We start from the raw sequence: 16,143 nt of genomic DNA on the forward strand, positions 1-16,143 counted from the left end.
AATGAAACCAGTAGCACCGACTTTAGCTGCCTCTACATTTACTTTCAAATGAATCAGTTCAGGACTGTGATGAGTTCATACTGGACTCTTACACCGTGTCCTAACAGCACGCGAGTGTTATATAATGTGCAGCATCACTGTCCACACTTCATCAGTTATTGAATTCTCTGCTCGGTGAGTTTCAGTTTCCCCTTGCAAAAAGTACGACATCTAGTGCTTTTGTACTGAAGGTGGACAAACTGATGAGTGGGGCTTTGTATTGATGAGCTGCTGACTCAGATCACTGCACTCAGAGGCTCTTCAATAAACAGCTCGAAGTGAGCCGATAAAACGTTTATTTTCTGGTGTTGACAGTCAAAGCACAACATTTCAATCACGGATGTGGATATTATTAATGCACCACTATCTCCACTTTTATAAAAACTCTGTTTAATGAGAAAAGCGAATGTCAGTGCCGTGTAGAGTCGACTCAGTCCTCATCTGAGTGACAAAGAAGGAAACTAGAAACGGGGCATCGCAGTAAAAATGGCGCCGCTTCACTCGCGACCAGTTAGGACGCTCCAACAGGAAACAATGTAACTAAGCTGATTTTGTCGATGACCCTAGCTCGCATCGCTTGCTTTTGGGACAGCCTTTTTATACTAGCCAAATTATAAAATGATAAGAGTTGTGGAAAGAAATTGAATTTCTTCAAGAAATACAAAGTGTGCTAGCTTAGGAGTGTAAACATACAAAATGTCCATAACTGGTTATCACTGCAAACTGACATAAAGTCCCCAAAATCATTCTCTGCAGGAAAAGTCTCCTCAAACTAAATATGACAGAGCTGATCCTCTGGAGCTGAGCCGTTAGACATGACTCTCCCCACCCTTCACCTCCAGTTGCAAAATAACCACAGAGGATATTGACCTATAGTCCAACGTGTCACAGAAATATCCACACCCACTCCTTTTGGACTGAGGGCGACTTAGCAGAGATGCTCTTCACAAAGGCATTCAACTCTCACTGACCAGCACCTCTTTCAGCTCAGAGGGCTTCAGGGTGATAATAGTGTTTGCCTTTTAACTGTCAGAAGAATGAGAGCACAGAAAGACGGCTGAATGTAACAAAAACTCTGCTGCTGTCAAAGCATCAGCACTTAAGTTCATGGACCTCATTCAGGGTGAGGGGAAGGCTTAACACTGAGGTCAAAGGGTCAAGAGCACTAAGCACAGAAACATTCCTGCCTTCAATTTGGACCCTTCTTCAGGAATAACTTTTTTATTTAGGTTTATCTCATTTCTAAATTGATTTAATTCTAATAAGAAAATAATCATCAGATTTAATTTCAGGAGCACATCAGATGCCTGATTGTGGCTTTGCATACATCAACAGAGGGCAGCAGAGCAAACAAACTAACTTAACAACTTTTTTTTATTTAAATGCACAAAAGTCCTAGTTTGTGTCTCATAAAATTCCCCAATTTAAGTCAACAATCTCATAACAACAAGGAGCTCACCTGCACTGTTTGTCGGTCAGGTATCCCACTGTAAACAGATATCTGAGGCACCGCCTGTCTGCCTGCTGTAGTAGTACTACTGGAACTACTGCCAGTGTTACAACTAATACTGCCACTACTGGTATTACTGCCAGGACCAGTGGTAGTAGTAGTAGCAGCTGTAGAAGTAGTGTTAGAGGTAGTACTACTGCTTGTGGCTGAGGCGCTGGAGGAGGTGGAGGTGGTTGTGGTTGTGGTGGTGTTGGAGGTCCCTCCTGCAGGGGCCCCTGGCTCACTCTCCATGGTGCCCTCTGCTCTTCTCACCTTTGACCCCCGGCTCTTCTGAATGGCCCTCCTGTGCCTGAAGAGGGGACAGAGGAAGAGCACGTGAGAAAAATGCTCCAAGCTTACATAACCTGAAAAAATATGCAAATCACAATCACATTCTTTATACTGCATACTGAATAAACATAAATCAGGTGTGCACATTAGCTATAAATGATGGTTCCTATGCCTTCAGCTATTCATCGTTCTTTATACAGTTCCTCCTAAATCCAGAATAATAGAAGAAGAAATGCTGCTTTCATACAAGGTTTACCTATCAACAGTTTACAGTTTACAAACGGTCGAGAGAAAAGAGAATGACACAGAAATCTACAAAGCTAGAGATGGCACATTAAAGTAAACAAGGAACGTTACACGGTATGAGATAAGTAAGGGGATTTTTGAAGATTGGTGAAAGGACGGGAAAATGTCAACAGACTGACAGTGACGAGGAAAAAGTCATTCAGGCGCTGTGCTGATTCATTCACCCTGTCTCACACTCAAAGGGTCTCACTTCACCATCAGTGGAAATGTTTATTTAATGTGAGTAATAACAGCTAGCTCATTTTATGAAGGCTACAGTTAACCGCTTCCAAAGACTCAGCTCTAACAGGAGATTCCAACGGACCATTTGTTGAGTGGAGAATTCAATCGTTTTTTTTAAATCGATAAAAATAGATTCCAAATCAATATCTAGTTTCAAATGATTGATTTCCTTGGTAAGTAAGTAGCCATGTAAAAAGGGGATAATGTAGAGTGAGAAGGTTGTTCTTGCGGAGGAACCCCTTCAGGGTGAGACAAAACCCCACAGCGAACCTGTCTTACCCTAGTCTGTGTAGGTTCACAGTCATCCAGGTCATGGTAAATTCAAAGCTTGACCCTAAGACCGGTTGAAGATCTTGTCTTGAGCTGTCTTACCCTTCTGTCTAACTCCGTTGGGCTTACATTCAGCAACTACTTCCTGCTTCACTATTCATTATGCCACACTTATTGTCCTTGTTGAAACGTTTGGAATACAAAATATTTCAAAAAATATCTATTAAGGGGGTGCCGGTAGCCTAGTGGCTGGTTCACGCGCCCAATGAACAGAGGCTGTAGCCCGGGTTCGTGTCCGACCTGTGGATCACTCTCTCTCTGTCCGGTTTCTGACTCTGTCCAACTCTACATAAAAGGCACAGAAGGGCAAAATAAACCTTTAAAAAATATTTAAAAGATTAGTGTTCTTTACATTGATTAATGAGACCCTGTTGCTTTGATTTTAACTACTTTGTGATCACTACATTTCAGGTAATTAATGTGATTGATAAACCTTGAGAAATACCTTATTTTAAGTCGGACTCATCTCTTTGCTGAAATCCCACCTACGCTAATACTAAAGCTCTATCTGCCGTACGATGCAATTGGACTCATTGCTGTACATTTATCCTAAAGCTAAAGTTCTGCTTTACACAAATCCGCTCCAGGATATGAGCGTCAGCTGGGAAATGAAAGACTCTTTTGAAGTCTGCTTATTTTCATGCACAGATTCATAAGAGAAATATTCTAAATCTAGGAGCCGATTGAAATAAACTCTCTACTCAGCTCTAAGATTTCACAAAGAAACTGAAGCTATTTAGGAAGCGTTGAATTTATAATAAAGAGGCACATTGGCTGGTTGACATTTGTATTCTCTCCTACAACATCGAACGTTTCACAGAAACAAAAACACACCCATTTAGTTCTACAGTATTTAGGAAGGCAGATCTAAATGTGACTTTAACTTCCTTACACATGTACAAATGTTGATACAAAGATTACAAACACCACGACTCTTTGACTTGAGTAGAAGTTATGTCTATTGAATAAAGCCTTTTGTAGTCTCTATCCCCTTAATAAAATCTTTTAGTGCAAACATTTAGATAACGTGTTTATATGATCAACAGTATCTCAATCATCGGAATTAGATTTTTCTTGTAAGTAATAACATATAAGGTAAAAGCACAAATTAATGATTAAGGCTTATTCCATAAGAGCTTGTTTAAAAGGTTCATCACTTGGTGCTGCTGCTATCCATTCACACTCTCCAGAAAGATGATAAACAGGAGGAATCCGGCATGACAGGTGATGAGATGCAAAGAGGAAGGGGGGCAAAAGAGATCTTTGAATGAGTGGAGAGAAAAAGAAGAAGACAACGCTTTGATTTAGGAATATTAGCAAAAAGTTTTAGAGGAAGTGGTGCTCTGGTAGAACAGGAAATAGAGCTAGACACTAATCAAGAACTTGAGAGGCTATCGGGTGGGGGTGGGGGTGGGGGAGGGATTAGTGTGTGCGTGTGTGTGTGTGTGTGTGTGTGTGTGTGTGGCGTGGGGGCTTCAAACAGCATGACAGCTGATGTAACAGAGCTGAAAGGAGAGGCCAAAACGGGGAGGATGGAATTTCTAGCCTAGAGGTTAGAGGTGTGAGCATTAAGTTATAAGAGGGGGAGGTTGAAGGGGAGTGGGGGGTGAAGGTTGAGTGAGCAGGTTGAGGCTTTTTAAATGGGATGGAGGGTAAGAGGGTGTGATGGAAGTAATTAAATAAGGAGCAACTCTGACGCTACACCGCAATTCTTAAGCTATTTCCTCCTCCTCCCCCTCCTCTTCATTATTCTTTTGAACGGATTAGCGGTTAAAGCAAAGCTCGATAGCACACTGTTACAAAGAAGACGTGAAAACAAACTGCAATCTTACTGAACCATATGTCTTCAAAAGGCTCAAGCAGAACCGCCCTTAATGGCCTTTAATAGGCAAGTAAACAAATCTGTCATATAACAAGGAGTTTGAAGTGCGAGTTTGGCTTTTGTTTGCTAAAATGAAGATTTATAATAATGTTGAATTTGGCTATAATATTTTATTTAAAAAAACATCACAAGGAGGCCTGCCCGATAAGAGAAAAATAGTCAATGCGTGATAACATTGTGCACTATTCTGATAATGATATGACTTACCATAAACAAAAATAATTTGTGGATTAGCTTTAACTCAGTTTGTCTGTCTGCTGTTCTTCATGTTTTACAGAACACCTGGGTTTGCGACACGTCCCTTTGTAATACTAAATAACCCCAAAACCCTTTTTTTTCCCTTCACTAATTAATCCAAAGCCGTTTTCACATATACACTCCCAAAAATATCTAGATCGTTTCAGGAGGACTGCTCTGGATATTCTCCTGACCTGGCTGTTCACATATGCACCTCACAGCTGGAGACTATCCCTGTCAGACGGGAGGGGGGGGGTCAGCCGTAAATAAAAGATGCAGAAGTAGACGACAAAGTAACAGAGTCCGCTATATGATGCTATAATGAGAATATTTGCCTTCATATCAATGCAATCATACACAAAAGTAACTGATAGTTAGCTTTAGCTTTATCTGACTGCAGCAAAATGGTTCGACAGCATAGTCGTTATACACAGGTCAAATGTACACACGTGCAAAGTGAGAAAGCATTGCTTGGCTACATTAGAGTTGTTTTTTTATTTATTGATATGAATTCAGATGTTTGCGATGTGTTTATTGTGAATGCTCATATCACAATAACGTTAAAATTAATTAATTGCACAGCTGATTTTTTATAAAACATGAACACTGATCCAAAGCCAAACCCCATAATGAAGACGCAACTAACAGACTTTCAGCATAGTTAGAAAACATATTTCTATTTAGAAAAGCTGAGTCTAGGGCCCTGTGAATTCATAGTAGGAAAGACACTTAGGGGGATGGCAATATGTGATGATAAAAAAGGCATTAAACTGGTAATATTGTAGATTTTGCCTGAATACATTTTAACATTGTATTCAAACTCCAAATATTAGACATGATTAGAATAGACTTGAACAAAAAAAACTTTTAGTAAGACCAAACTGGAAAACACATAATTGAGGACAATATGACAGAATCAAACTAATTTCAAAATGGATTTCATATGGCCCTATAGCTGAAACCAAGTCAGGCAGAAATGCCTCCTGGTTGTAAACAAAGCATCGCTGCTGCCAAAGCCGGCCTGCCCCGTATGCAGTCATTAGCCTACATCCCACAGCCTGCTTCCTATTGCCTCCTCATGTGAGGAGAGGGGAGGGAATCCCCTCTGGTAATGATGCCTTCAGTCCCTGTCTTGCTGAGAGGAGTCAGCCATCCATCAGTGAAAGGGTGCGATGGAAAGCACCCCCCACTCCAATCCTTCTTAACCCCTCTTCCACTTCCACGACAATCAAGCTTTCAGTCCTTTTTTCGGACAAACCCTCGTGCTCATGATAAGTGGTGAAGCCAGTGTGTCTGAGAGCACATCAAAGCAGCTCAAGCAGCCTGCAATACATTGCAAAGAGCCGGTCAACACCATAACAACACAAATTCAGCACTTTGCGCCCATCACAAGAGAACATATTGATCCTCTCATGCTGGCATTACAAGACCGCAAAAAGTGTCTGTGAGATTTGCATAGCCTGCAAGAAGATGAAAGCTGTTAAGAGGCTGTCAGACAGACTGGCTGTCTCTACAGAGCTTAGATCACAGTGAGGAAGTGCAGGAGCGTCCATCAGTGACCAGCCATCAGTCTACAGGAAAAGTCTGATGACCCACATAAAACCACTACAAATCAATTAATGTGTGATAATGGCTTTAATAGCCATGACATACAAAGAGAAAAGCATGTTTGTTAGTATGTTTCTGTGTGTGTATGTATGTGTGCATGTAAGGGGAACTCTGCTGCTGAGACAAAGCCCCCCTAACCCTGATGCTCCTACCTCCTCCTGACCCCCAAACGCGATGCAGGGGTATGATGCCCCATCCCCCGGGAGCGTGCGGTCCTCCTGCAGGATGCTGCTCTTCTTTGTCTGCCTGGCTGACTGACTGACTGACTGGCTGGCTACAAGCTGGGTGAGTGAATGACTGAGCGTGTGCGAGCGTGTTTCTGTGCCGTATCCAAAACCCCCTCAGCCCCTCTTGTCTACCCCCAACTCACAGCGAGCTCGTCGTCCCAGCATCAACACCCCACTCCACCAACCAGGCCGCAGCCTGCCTCCTGATTATGTGGTATCCTAGCGACAGCCAACGGGGTGCCTATGGAATCCCCATGCCGAGTAGCATGCTGATTGGACAACAGGATCCTCTCTAATGAAGATGATGGTAATGATTTTACTCCGTGCCTCCCCTCCCCCCTCTGCTGCTGCCTGAATACTGAATTTTTTAAGGATGCGTGGACCCTCCAACATAAGGTTCTTTTTTTTTTTAAAGAGTAAAATCCAAGGTGATGTACCATTAAAATTACAGCTCATAGATAGCATGCTCTTTATTTTGCATAGTGTCGGTCTGGACAGCTGAAAGCTGAAGGCTCCATTTCCGATTAAGTGCTTTAAAATTGCCCTGACTGCAGGTTGCCACCATCCAACCATTAATAGGAAGCGTCATTTCCACCAGGATCCTGCACCTCTGAGTGGGCCAATTTTGTATCATATCATGCAGCAAAGGACAGGAGCAGGGATTTATGATGTCCAGACTGAACATCAAACCCATTATCTTACTAGCAGGGTGGTAATCACCATCAATTTGATGAAAAAAAAAATGAAAAAAATACTGACATTGAGGCTAGAAAATTCAAATAAATTAAAGACAATTTATGTGTGTTTGAAGATGCCCATTACCCAATAATTGCCTTTTTATGTGAGGTTGTGTACGACTAAATCTGTGGCATAATTTTACCTATTCTTGCTAAAACTGCTCCATTAAATCCCTAACTCAACAAATCACAATCTAAGAAGGCTTGCCAGGTCACAGTAAGAAAAGCATTTCACCAGCTATTTATAACAGTTATGGAAATGAAATGCAAAACAATAGAAGTAGAAAATTGTGATTCCTTCATAAAAGTGAAATGAGATGGATTCAAACCCCTCTTTAATGACAGCTGAATTCATTTATGTGGAATAGGTCAGATTAAACCAGAGGATAATGGCATACTTATGGTCTGCCCCACCACATTAACACGCCACCCAACTGTCTGGATGTATGAAATGTAGCCATTTGAATCGTTTGGTGCTGCAATGTTGTATTGATTGGGGCCAACCATGCGTGAACCTCATTGATTATTATCTACTCATTAGCATATAGATTAGCTGGTGGAGCAGCCAGGAACGCAGAGGCTCGTATTTGGCTAACAGAGCTGTGAGCAGCAGATGGGGGTCAAAACAATTGGGAAGGAAAAGGGAATGGGTTGGCTCCGTTTGAAATGAGCTGCTTGATGATGGACTTTTGAATGTTAAAGCGAGGGACCTCCATACTGCTGTGATTTCTAAGAATGAATAGGGAGCGGACCCAGTGAAGTGAGATGTAAGGGGTGGTCCAGCAAAAACAAACAGACTCCGCCTACTGTACAAAGGGCGTTCAAGCTCATTATCAATTTAAAGAACACTGACACCAGAGAAGCTCTTTCCGGAGCATTACAAACATGAACGATCTTTGCACTGCGCAAGGCTTTCTTTGAGATTCCTATAACCTATTATAGAAAATAAAAATATGCTTGACAAAGCAACAAAATATTTCAGATAAAGCAAAAAGGTGTTTAGTGACACAAGGACAAATGTTTCAAAAATAACGCCAGTTCATACATTAAACCTCACATTCATATTGAACAGGAAATCCTTTTTGCCTTTGTGGGGCTGAATGGGTTAATTAGCGTCGTTTGTCAGTCTGGTTTCAATTGTTGGTTGATTGCTTCATTTTTACATTCACACAGGAGAGATGTAACATCTGCCTCCCAGACTCTTTAAATTTTATGGACACAATTGAGCGTTCAAGCTGGTTGTTGTGGTTTTTTCCTTCTAGTAAGTGGCAGATCTGCCATCCTGTCTTTTTATTGGCAAGTACTTAAAGGAGACTGCTATTACTGCAATGTGCATAAACACCATAGTGCAACAATCTATATGCATGCAAAATGGAAAACCAACCATGCCCTAAGGGTGCCAAACAATATATTCAATCATTTTAATTCACACTCGGTGGCACTTGCCTCAAAGGGTGAGGGTGCTGCTGTTCTCTTTAAAAAAAAAAAAAAATTAAAGTTTTTTCATGCAAAACAAAGCGGGTAATACATTATTATAAAAAAAATTAATAGGGCAACTATTTACTCATTTAAAAATGTGTTGCCTCTTTTCAAATAGTTTTTTAAAACCTATAGATTCTTAAACAAAATGCACAAAGAACAGCACATTTTCACATTTAAGAAGCTGAGACTAGTAAATGTTTGAAGCTGTAACTTGAAAAAATGACTGATACAATATCAAAACTAACAAATTTTATCTCTTTTGACTGACCTGTTCCATAGTGTTGCAGCTATACTCTTGAGGGCACTACTCCTATCACTTTAAACATGAATACTTGCTGGATTAAGCCATTTAAATAATCCTTATATGCACCGACAAGTGAGGAAAAGTTGTCAAACTATCAAAATCTTAACAGACAGCAGGGCATGTCACCCGTACACTGGTTAATTCATTATAGAGCATGAGGCCTGCCCTGTGAACCCTGACTGTGAAAGTCAGCCCCAACATCGTTTGCTCTACAAAGCAGCACTTCCTCTACGATGCAGAGGTCATCCCTTGAGGACAATAATGGTTGATGAGTCTTGTCCAAACAGAGCAAGCAGACCACTGCCTTTGTTAGCGTGTGTAAGACAGAGATACTCTCTGATCCAGAGGAGAGATTGGTCGAGTAGCTGTAATTGAGACATCTGACTCAGATGGACTCTGCCTTCCACAGCTGAGTAGACCAGCACAAAGACACTCTGGCTGCTTTCCAGGTTAAGTGTGCTGAGCGTGTGTGTACCGTTCCAGTGCACATAGGCTCATGCTGTGAAGACACAAAACACTTTCACTTGATCCTGCCCTGCAGGCTGTGGTCTTTTTTTGTTTGTCCACATTTAGCAAGGCCCCTATAGCCTTGAAAGTGTAGATTGTTCCATGTGATGCTAAAAATCACTCAGACTGTAATAACAGGGAAGCAGACAGAAAAGCAGAAAGAGAGAGAGACTGAAAGCAGGCAGCTAACTGACTGGCAAACCAAAGAATCCCCCTCCAATCTATAAATACCATAGTTAAATAATTCTTGCAAAGCTAACAGATTAGAAACCGGCTTCAAACCAGACTTTCAATCAAATCTGTCTCTGAGGAATCACTCTCAGGCGTCAATCACACCAAGATGGGAAAAAAATAGGTCAGGTATGAGCCCAGATGAGCAGCAGCAGCAGCACAGAAAAATGTAGGGCTACGCTGGAAACAAGCTTTTTCATTTTCTATCAGAGCCAGCAGAGGACCAGCCAGACATCTAGAGTTCATTCAAGGACAACAGAGAGGCTTCTGGGTCAAAAGAGACGTACTGTTTCCAAGAAGGAGGCAAAATTATTTCAGCTATCTACAAAGATGTAATTCTTAAGAATATCTCTATATGCATGGAGAAGGAACACTGAGGAACTGAAAAACTAGTAAATATATTTACACTAATATAGACAAGCATTAAATGAGTCAAAAGGACATGTTGGCATTTCAGTCATATGTGCATCTCAATTAAACCACGTACTTTGAAAACATGATTCAAAAAAGAAATGGTCTTTTCAGTTGATGTTTTCTATTCCAGTGAAACACATCGCTGACTCACTCTCGTTTCCACCAATGGATTTTTTTTTTACATGTGCTGTTTGAATAAGACTTAAATCTCTACTGTGTTACCTGGTTTTTTTATATAAACACCACGTATTCCAGGTGTCTGCAATGACTTGATGGGATAAACACTGACTCCGATTATTTCACCCCGGGAAATCGTGACATTTGATCAAGCTAAACATTTCAAAACATCTTTGTTGTGGTGTGTTTTTAGCAGGTGGATCTTTGAAGAGCTCCTCTGTGTCATGCTGACTGTCGACGGGTGACAACAAGCTTTTGATGCAACAAAGGGCAATTCTGCTCCAGTCAATTCTCACAGCAGTTTTTTTAATTTTTATTAGCGCACCATAAAATGTTATCATCCCCTCTCACTTTCTCAGCGTGAATTTTGAGTCATGTCTTTCCTCCTGCAGAACCCCCCCCCCATCCATACTACAGGGATAGTCTCCTGCTGTGAGGGCAAGTGAAAGGTAAAAGTGACATTTTCAGCAATGCATATGTCAAAACAGCATAGGCTGCTGCATATCCTGCCAAAGACAACATGTCCAGGAATGCTGCTTTTACAAAAGACAAAAAAAAGATCAGTCCATCTGTTTCTGCAAAGTGAACACAAAAAGCCTCTCTGTGAGGGATCATGTATCGCTAATAGATGTGTTACAACAAGCAAGTTAATGTAAAGTGGGTATATATGTGGGAGCATCTCTCATGTAAATGATGGCTTAAAAATAGCATGACAAAGATGTGTGGCTCTCACTCTCTTGTGAAATAAACATATCAGAATGTTCATAACTCGTAAATAAATAGCAATCACATATTCATTTGACTAAATGTTAAGTGCTAGGACAGGGGTGTAAGAAATTGTTCTGCTCATTTCCCCAGGTTGTGTGATTCTAGGATTAAAAGGAGTCCCTCTAGTCCATTATAAGAGCTTGCCATGCTATTAATTGGATGAAGGAAGCATCCCCGTGTAATTAACCCAGTCATAGACTGGGGGAACATATTTGAGATTTTTCCCTGAGTCTCATACTAATTTGTATTCTTGGAATGAGCAAAGAATCCGCCATGATCTGACCCTCGAGAGTCCAGGTAATAAGAAGAAGTTGGGGATCGCAGGAAACGATTACAGGAGCCACAGGAGCTACGGCCCCAACAGGCTAAAGTGATCTAATCTGAAGAATATTAAAATTAACATTGTCCTGTAAACAAAAAGAGGAGAACGCCCTCTGCCCAAATTGGCTGTATACCTGATATACCTATTAAATAGACGCACAAGACATTTATCCAGAGGTCAATAAGAAGTGAGTTAAAGCAGGATGGCCTATTTTTGTGCAATATAGGGCACAAGAGAAGAGAAAATTGGACTAATGCACCTCTAGTTGGCTCTTTTAGAATATCTAGCCATGGAAACAAAGTTTGCATTTCAAAGCCAGGTCAAAACAAAAAGGGTGTTCTTATACTTTTGAAGTTCTTATGGCAATGTACTTCAGAGATAGTATGTGGTATAGGTAAATGAGTTTTTTTTTTTTCCTTTTAAGTACCTGCAGTCTGACTGATCGTACTTTCACACTTGCAAAAAAAAAAACCTCCTGATAGGAGCTGCACGTGTGAAGGCAAACAGCCAACTTTTGTACTCCAAATTTATCCAGAGTTCTCTCTTCTGTTCGACTACATAAAGCATTGATATAAAGGCTAATGTTCTCATCCTCGTGCACTTCTTAAATTGTCTGGAAAATTACAGGAGTGCATCTGTGAAAATGGCTTAGACATAGTTTCAGTGAAACATGCTCAGTCCTGAAGATGTATTCTGATTTTGTATTTATTCTCTATGTATTCATTTAACTTTATCAGCAGAATTTGGCATGTGTTATTATGGTGCGTTTTCTTTTTGGAATGGTAAACTTGCTGTTACTATTAATTGAACTTGGGTAGTCAAAACATATGCTATAAAAAAAGATGAAACATCAAATCAGCAACTAATGAATGATGCTAAGACAAATCAAGAATGTCAATTTGATGCTTTGTACTCCCAAAATTGTTTAGTGACATTCGATTTTTTATTTTTTTTTAAATGGACTATATGAGTACAACAAGTAAACAATTGACTGATAAAATGATACATAAAACAACTGTTACTGCAGACCAAGTGAGGACAATCAACACACATAACCATGCCCTGTGGATAAACCAAGAACTGGGTTAGATACAGGCACGCATGATGCATTGCTATGTTTACATTTTGACCATATTCAGGTCACTGGAGGGCTACAGAAACACCGCTTAAGCCGGAGTGGAGCATTGGGGCCATCCTCTATGATGACCCACACTTGTCAAAATAAGTGACTGCTCCACTGTGCCAGAGGTCATGACCTGAGGGATCAAAGTTCTTCAAGAGAGCACCTGGCTAACTTTAGCTTTCAATTTCTTTTTAGGTGATAAACAAAAGCTGAAAAGCTAAAGGAAGGATGCTAAATTGTCACGCGTTGCACATGCAGTGATTTTCATTCATAGCTGATTTTCTCCCTCATAACTTACGAGCACTGAATTCCGTTACAACACTGGCTAACATTAGCACTGCTTGGGTTGGCGTTATTCGTGGTCGTACTTCTGTATTTTAATCAAGCTGAAGAAGTGTCTGCAGGCTAAACTTCGCCATCAAAACTAACGTCAATGTTAGCAAGCAAGCACCAAAACAGAAAATGTTGTTGTTGTTGTGGGGCCCCGAGAAGATGTTAGCTAGTGCGACCGTCTCACCTCACGCGTTCCGACACACACAAACAAACACAAACCCCCTCGTACCAAACGTGACACTGCGTGCCCAAGAAAGACACAAGACGTCGCCTTACCGTTAACGTAAACCTTGCTCCTCTGTCCCTTGCTGTTTTTCCCTGTTCTTCTACTCCATTTCTGGATGTGGGCTCTCTCTCTCTCTGTATCCGTCAGTGCAGACCAGCAGCGAAAGAGCAGAGCAGGGGTGGGCCAAAGCAACTCTTTTCATTTGCATTCCAAACTGGTAACGTGACTGCAATGCTGACCAATAAGAATCCAGTATGATAGCTGTCCCCGCCTCTTCTTCTGTCAATCAACAGGACCCGAACTAACCCCTCCGCCACCGCCCCCTTCCTGTCCTCCGCTCCATGCGCCTGTCAAGTGGCGACCGCTGTCCTTATCTCCATGGTAACAAAAAGGATTCAGCTCTTGCCCTGCGTTAGCTCCGTAGCTAAGATGAAGTTTTAAGTTTTCAAATGTTTGTTTTAGTTCTTTTTAAAAACGTGTAAAGAGTTAAATATCAGTAATTGTATTGCCCACGTTAAAGCAGCCTTTCTTCTTGTGTCCCAGTGGAAGGTCTAAGGTCACGTTCAGCGCCCACAAAGAGCACCCTTGTTACTGTTTTCAAAGTTTTGTTTTCAAAGGACTAGAACATGTATTTTCTTTAACTTTCTACTTTGTCCTACTTTTTTCATCAGGACAATACAGGTTAGCCTACAAGGTAGAATTTATTAACTATGCTGATTTAAAATTAAGATTATTTTCGGATGATGACATATAGGCCTATGGACACATAGACAAAGGCTTTGTAGAAAGCTTGTCCAAGAAAACATTTGAATAGTTTTGGCAGAGGATATACAGGTGGAACAAATAACATGACAACTCCAGCCCACAGTGTGCCAATAAAAAAATGTTTCAAGAGCTCTGGAATGAAGCATCATTAATAGTATTAGTCACACCATGTGTTTGACAAGGCAAAATGTCAGCAGGGTAAAATAGCTCCTCTAATTCTACTGGATAATGAAAACCAGGTCTAATGCGAATAGAAAAACAGAAGACGTTTTTTTTCTTTATATGGAATCTAGATTGATGGAATATGTTTCTCAAACGTTATGGAGCGTCATCTTACACGTCCTGGATCTTGTTCTGTTTTTCCATCTGTGTGTCTGTTCACGCTCTGCGTGACTTCTTGAACTTTGGTGTTTGTGTATCTGTGTAGTCTATCTTCAGTGAAGATAAGATCTTGTTAATCAGGTCTGACTTCTTTTGGCAGCACATCCTACTTTACCAGATCAGAGTATTTTGTGTTAATGAAGATAATGCAATTTATCCCATGTCACTCTCCTTTTGTCTGTATTGTGACTTTAATTATGTTATGTCTGTCTATTTAGTAGCCCTAAATGTGCTTCCCATTTCTTGTCAGTCCTGGGACTGAGGTCATCTTCACCTTTACTTTAAAGCACCTAGGGGAAGTTTTCTTCAATAATATTTAGGCTTGGTATGAATTAAAATCAGTTGGAAGAAATTTGACGGAATAATTACAATTGACTTGACTGTTTTGGTCAAACACTGAACACAAAACTAAATATGTTCTTAATATTTTAAACCCTGAAAAAAAAGAACATTCTGCAAACTGTGTAACCTGCTTAACATCACAATTTATTGATCATACTTTACGTTTATTTCCTTTTTAAGACATACAGGTACAATTTCAAACACACCTGCATCTGAGATATTTGGATGCGACAATAGGCTATCTTCTTTAGGAACTTTTAAAAATGTTATAAAACAATTAAAGTTAGTATATACATTGTAGAAGTTGCACAAAAATAGACGAATATTGCATCGTTTTACGCATTAAAATAGGCATGCATCAACTTTTATGTATTATCCTTTGTCCAAATGTTGCAATATTTAATAAGACTCGCACCATCCAAGCTTATTCATTTAACCACAGGATGAATTATATGGGTTTCTTACTTTACATTTTGTAGTTTTGTTAAAATGATGTCCCTTGTCTTAAAGTAGTTGTGGTTGTCGTCACTGTCCAGTGTCTTGCAATAATTCATTACCTATGAGCAGACCTAATACTGCTCTTGACAACACCATATAAGCTTGAACTCACAGTGAGCACACGCATGGAAATGACCGAACATGGTAATAAAATGGACAGCAATAAAATGCTAATGTTTCAATGTGACTCTATTGTGTTGCCTGTAATATGAGCAGGGAGCGCATTCTGCGGCCTGCAAATACTGAATAATTGATCAGAATATGACTTATTTGGTTGGCCCCTGAGTTAATTATACGCTCGTTCATGGCTCCCTCGATACCTCGCTCGCAGCATCAGCATGACCACAGTATTATTTCAGTGAATCCCTAAAGACACATTATGGGCTCACAGCCAGGTACACCGTGTCATATTAATGTTGCAGCAGAGGTATAACTGAATTCAAAGACTGCACTGCTAGGGCTGAAACAGAAGCATTCAAATAGATGTTTACACTATACCTTGGAGCCAGATGAAAAGGTGTGTCGATAATACATGCATGAATATTTAGACAGAATATTTATGTGGGCGCTCATTTGTGTTCAGTTTGGTCGACCCTTCATTTCATCAAAGTCAGAGAAGTGTTTCCACAGTGATGCTCTCTGATTTTACACAGAGCAGTTTCAAATAGAGTACAATCATGAAATTGATTCACCATGACAAATAATTTTCCGTGAAACAGACTCTTGTATAGCTCTTTTTGGTAATAATGCTTTCAAACATGTGCAGCTTTAACTATTATGTGGTTTGAGATGGCTCAAGTGGCTTAGTACATAAATGCATTTTGATCCTTTCAGTATTTTTAATATAAAACAAAAGGAACAAACATATAGATGTGGGTTGCAACCAAACAAATGGCAACAAA

General features: G+C 40.4%; 2 protein-coding genes across 3 annotated transcripts in view; both read right to left on the minus strand.

The window, feature by feature from the left end:
- Nucleotides 1–13,446, minus strand: part of phc2b (polyhomeotic homolog 2b (Drosophila)) — a 45,607-nt gene extending 32,161 nt beyond the window's left edge. The window contains exons 1-2 of one of the 2 annotated variants that reach the window (XM_061041092.1): nt 13,306–13,446; nt 1,499–1,838 (exon numbers count right to left, since the gene is read on the minus strand). In XM_061041092.1, coding sequence (XP_060897075.1) covers nt 1,499–1,780 — 282 coding nt within the window. In that variant the 5' untranslated portion in view covers nt 1,781–1,838; nt 13,306–13,446. Of the gene's footprint in view, nt 1–1,498; nt 1,839–6,556; nt 6,758–13,305 lie in introns of those variants that run through there. The other variant, XM_061041091.1, reaches the window with a different exon arrangement.
- The window catches only part of LOC132976879 (SAM pointed domain-containing Ets transcription factor), a 217,033-nt gene that overhangs the window by 154,475 nt on the left and 46,415 nt on the right, over nt 1–16,143 (minus strand). The window lies entirely within an intron of this gene.

Source organism: Labrus mixtus, chromosome 7 (assembly GCF_963584025.1).
Source record: "Labrus mixtus chromosome 7, fLabMix1.1, whole genome shotgun sequence".
NCBI lineage: Eukaryota > Metazoa > Chordata > Actinopteri > Labriformes > Labridae > Labrus > Labrus mixtus.